This window comes from Oncorhynchus gorbuscha, unplaced genomic scaffold (genome assembly GCF_021184085.1).
Source record: "Oncorhynchus gorbuscha isolate QuinsamMale2020 ecotype Even-year unplaced genomic scaffold, OgorEven_v1.0 Un_scaffold_7:::fragment_4:::debris, whole genome shotgun sequence".
In the NCBI taxonomy this organism is placed as follows: Eukaryota; Metazoa; Chordata; class Actinopteri; order Salmoniformes; family Salmonidae; genus Oncorhynchus; species Oncorhynchus gorbuscha.
Genome location: NW_025745509.1, coordinates 1 through 4,752, shown reverse-complemented (window position 1 = coordinate 4,752; position 4,752 = coordinate 1). Strand labels below are relative to the sequence as shown.

Here is a 4,752-nt window from a genome sequence, read left to right as displayed (position 1 = left end):
AAGGTATATGGTGGATGCAATCAAGCTTGGAATGTACTGAGTGCAGGGAAAACAATCACATGGCAGCATTGATCAGGGGAGAGAACCATGGATTAGTGATGAAAGGGGTTGACGTCAGGTTAAGGGAGAAGGAAAAGTGTATTGCCAGTATCACTTAGTTTCCTGCCAAGCAATAACAATATGGAGCAATTTTAGTTTGTTTTTTTTAAAGTCCAAACTCAGTCTCTGCAATGATACAAACATAATCAGGTCAGTCAGCAGAGTCAATTTAGTATTTAATTTAAACAAATAGCATTACAAATCACATGTATTGCACAAAACGATACATGACAAGTAGAAAAACTTCTCACAATTGACCTTTTCTGTAAATCTAGTACCTTCGGCTTTGATGTAACTATAGAATACTTTGGAAATGGTTCAATATTACACACAGCTTCAATACATCATGAATTAAGGCACTATCATTATCTCACTATAAAACACCTAAAGACAAAGTTTGTCACTTCATTAGTGAAGCATTTTTCCACCATCCATCACCATATCATCTACTCGGCCTCATCATACTCATTCTTTCCTCAGTTCACCTCATCCAGTTCCCGATACATCCATTACCAACAGAATTAACTACAAACTAACTAGTATTACATTACATGTCTCTCTATACTCTATACATGTGCCGTGTGCATTTTCTGCTGGTGTATCCTGAGGTAGCTCCTCTCTGAGAACCTCTTCCCACAGTGTGTACAGGCAAACGGCCTCTCTCCTGTATGGACCTTCAGGTGCATCTTCAGCTGGTGCTGGCGGGAGAACCTCTTCTCACACTGGGGGCAGCTGTAGGGTTTCTCCCCTGTGTGGACTCTCTGGTGCCTCTTCAGGTTGGAGGATTGAGAGAAACTAGCCCGGCACAGCTGACAGCCAAATGGTTTCTCCCCCGTGTGCATCCTCTGGTGGATCTCCATCTGTTTGGGGAAACTAAAGGCTTTCCCACAAAACGAACATGGGAAGCGCTTCTCTTTGCCACTGGATCTGCTGATAGCGATACTACTACTACTGTCAATTGTCAATGGACTTGTGTAGCCATTAAGTGTTGAGACATTGGCATTGTCTGAGGTCTGGTTTAACAGGAGAGTGTGAGGAGGACGAAGGCCAGAGAGTGTCTGTGTTGTCGCAGGGTCAATGTTCAAGTTGATAGATCCTTTAGAAGGAAGGCTGAAGGCAGAACCTGTTAAGGCATTAACCTGAGGCTCCATCAGTCTCTCTGAATCACAACTATAGGAGCAGGACGGAGAATTGCTAGCCAAGTCTGTGTCTGTTCTCATACGGATACCTCCCCATCCCAGCGGACTAACTCTACACCTTGCCCTGGTTTCAACTAGTATGTTGTCATGGAGATTAAGTTTAGATGTTGTTTTGTGTTCAACTGTCAGTTTCTGATTATGTTGAACAATGCTCCCTAGCCCTGAGTTAAGGACGCTGTCCCATCCACTGGCCACCACTATGTCGCCTCTGGTCCAGGCCGGCTTGTTGATGTTATCCCTGGAGCCCTTGGCTGTACTCATCTGGGTTTGGGAATCCAAGATGGCCATCCAGTCTCCACTGTTAGCCTCCAGCCAACCATCTACAGGAAGAGGTTACAAAATAGACTTTACAGACATGGAAGAGAACTCGGGTCCCAAATTATTGGCACCGCTGATAAAGATAAAGCAAAAACAGGAACAGCAAAATAGCCCCATAACATCAAAGCTCTACTACCATATTTTACCGTAGGTATGAGGTACTTTTTTTTTGCATATGCTTCCATTTTTCATTTTTTCGACGCCAAAGAGCTCTATTTTCAAGTCATCTGGCCAAAGCACCACCTGGAGTTTGATAAACGGCATTGGCACTTGAATTGAAACCGGTACTATGAGAAGGAATGAGCGTGGTGTTGGAGTGACGTCAGCTGAAGTAAGACAATGGGCTATATGTATTTCTCCTTTACCTTGCTCCCCCTTCTTTAGTCCACTCAGCAGGTCAATGCTCTCTGGTTCGTCTTCTATCGTCTCCTCTTTGACTAGCAGCAGATCAGGCTTCCCATCCTCCATGTCTACTGGCTGTAAGAGATACAGAGTGAGAGGATGTTGGATCAAGAAATCTGATATGAGCATCCTGCTATGGAGCATATTCTGATTGGGCAACAAGGGATTCCTATGAGTACTATGCAAACGTGTTAGTTGATTTGATTACGTGACACTTTATTTAATGCTTTGATCAAAGGCATGGTCCCACACTTTAGACAAAATTAATCAAGAACTGGGCCCGTATCCACAAAGAGTCTAAGAGTAGAAGTGCCAATCTTTCCATATAATCCTATTCATTATGATCTAAAAGGGTAAACTGATCCTAGATCATCATTCCTGCAATGAGAGGCTTTGTGGATACAGACCCTGACCTAATACCATTCAGACAGTAGTTTACAGTGGGCTCACCTCAGCGAGACTGACTGTGGTCCTGTGCAACTCAGCTGGTTCCTCTGTGGATTCAGGAGGAGGTGTAGTCTGGTTGTCCTCCATGATCATGGTCCCCTCAGGGTTCCGTAGACCCTCCTCACACCCCTCATCCTTCAACAGCAGCACCTCTGGACCCTCATCCTTCACCAGCAGCACCTCTGGACCCTCATCCTGGAAGAGAAAGGTCATACAGATTAAACAGACATACTCCCTCAGGTACGTACACGCACACAGATAATAAACATGTTCAACATGGAGTGTTTACACTTCCCCACTACATTTGAGTCCTATACTGTAGTTACAGAATGACTTCATTGTTGTTAAACTCATCATGGTGGACATAAATATGATGATTTGCAAATAAATTCATTACAAATCCTACAATGGGATTTTCTGTATTTTTCCCCCCTCATTTTGTCTGTCATAGTTGAAGTTTACCTATGATGAAAATTACAGGCCTCTCATCTTTTTAAGTGGGAGAACTTGCACAATTGGTGGCTGACTAAATACTTTTTGCCACACTGTAACTGTTTCACGTTTAGAAGTGACTTTTTCTAACAAACAAATGGAACCACTATGGGGAGTACGATGGCACCCAATTATGGTAATCTTTATATGGGACAATTAGAGCAGTGGTTCCCACCCAGGGTTACTAGGACCCCAGGGGGTACTTGAGAAGACTCATGAGACCATAGACTTACTGGTAAAATGCACACGAGGTGACACTTCAGGGGTACTCCAGGCAGAGCAAAATTCAGTTGGTGGTACAACAACCGAAAAAGGTTGGGAACTACTGGCTTAGAGCATGATCACATTCCCAACCCTGATCAGAATCCCTTTTTTTAATCCATGACTAAACTATATCAATGTTATATAGATGATATATTGGTATTATTTGATGGGACTCTCACTGAGCTTGATGTTCCGTGAGTTTGTGTCAACTTCCTTGGCATTCAGATCACTAAAGAAAATGACACACTCATCACCGATCTATACAGGAAGCCCACAGTTTGAAACAGGCTTCTAAGAAGTGGTAGTTCCCACCCCATTCCTCTAAAGAAAAGCCTGTCCGTTTAACCCATAACAGTCTAAGCCAGGGTGGGAGGGATTCTACTAAACTATATGGAAATGTTTTAAGAAGGCGATACCAAGGATAATTTTACTATTTGATTTTGAATTTTAAGACCCCTTGAAGTATCCCCACCCCCAAAAAAAAATGTTGGGCCTAAAATGTTAGCCCACACAAACGCAATGAATATGAGATTCACTACATTGTACAACAGATAGCCCCTCCAAAGAAAATCTAAAGTAAGTTCGTTCTGAAGTGTCTGTCCTATATCTGAGAGATATAAAAAAGATTGGGAAACATTTGTAATTTTATACATGTAATTAACCCCTTTTTTGTCACTAAATAGACTCCAAATATATTGCCATTGATTGATGAATTGTCCTCTGGCTCTGGATGACAGCTTAGCCTCCCCAGCCCCAGTCTCTCTGGGTCTGATCTGTGGTCAGATTCTGTATGTAAGAGCCTGTGTGTTACAGTTAAAGTCTTGGTGTCGGTCTCTAACTTGAGGACAGCGTTCATTGTTCCACTGACCTCCATGATGCTGCGTTGGGTCCTGGACTGCGCTGGGGTGGTGGTGGGGTTCTCTGTGGCTACAGGGGGCTCCCCTGCCGCTCCAGTCTGGACGTCTCCGCTGTGCCGTGGGTCCTCCACTACTTCAGTCATCTCCTGCTTCACCCCAGGACCTGTAGCCTCTGCACCTGCAGACTGACACAAGAAGAGAGGAGGTTATTACCGGTACATGAGTTTTATTGGATAACAATGTTGTAGCGAAGCCTCACAAGCTCCTCTATGGAAGATAAATGAGGACGTACATGTAAGCAAGTGAATAGCTGAGGGGAGCCTTTCTGAAATGAACTGGCCACATTTGATGTACTGTAATTTTAATGTGACAATATTGCACTGACCTCTATCACGACAACATGCTGGGTTGAGGTACCACTCCTCTCATCAACAGTGATTGGTTGGTCATCTCTCCATTTATTGTGTCCCGCTGCCTTCATAAAGCTCCTGTGGCCTCCAGTCAGATGTCCTTCACCTGAGAGAGCGATTGGGGGAAAAGAAGTGGTTAGGTTAGCACCTGTCAATGCTCAACAGTATATTGTATACTATTGATAATGTCTAGAATTGGCCAGGATGTAAGGTAACACTTCTCAACTTCTTGATATACTATTTATAGACTGATTATGTTCCATG

General features: G+C 43.5%; 1 protein-coding gene across 2 annotated transcripts; it reads right to left on the bottom strand.

Moving 5' to 3' along the window:
- Positions 1-262: 262 nt before the first annotated feature.
- Positions 263-4,590, bottom strand: LOC124019114 (zinc finger protein 483-like). Of its 2 annotated transcripts, none has more exons than XM_046334487.1 (5): positions 4,464-4,590; positions 4,090-4,263; positions 2,469-2,660; positions 1,763-2,093; positions 263-1,618 (listed from the first exon to the last, which is right to left on the bottom strand). In XM_046334487.1, the coding sequence occupies exons 1-5, from the start codon at positions 4,557-4,559 to the stop codon at positions 666-668; spliced, it is 1,746 nt and encodes a 581-aa protein (XP_046190443.1). In that variant the 5' UTR covers positions 4,560-4,590; the 3' UTR covers positions 263-665. The 2 variants fall into 2 exon arrangements, with proteins under 2 accessions (XP_046190443.1, XP_046190444.1); XM_046334488.1 differs by having other exon boundaries at positions 1,982-2,093.
- Between the last annotated feature and the right edge of the window lie 162 nt (positions 4,591-4,752).

Excerpts from the sequence above, each read along its gene's own strand:
- LOC124019114 (XM_046334487.1), bottom strand. The coding sequence starts at position 4,559 with ATGAAGGCAGCGGGACACAATAAATGGAGAGATGACCAACCAATCACT. Across the intron at positions 4,264-4,463 it reads AGCATGTTGTCGTGATAGAG|TCTGCAGGTGCAGAGGCTAC; the intron begins GTCAGTGCAATA and ends TTCTTGTGTCAG. Across the intron at positions 2,094-2,468 it reads CCACAGTCAGTCTCGCTGAG|CCAGTAGACATGGAGGATGG; the intron begins GTGAGCCCACTG and ends TATCTCTTACAG.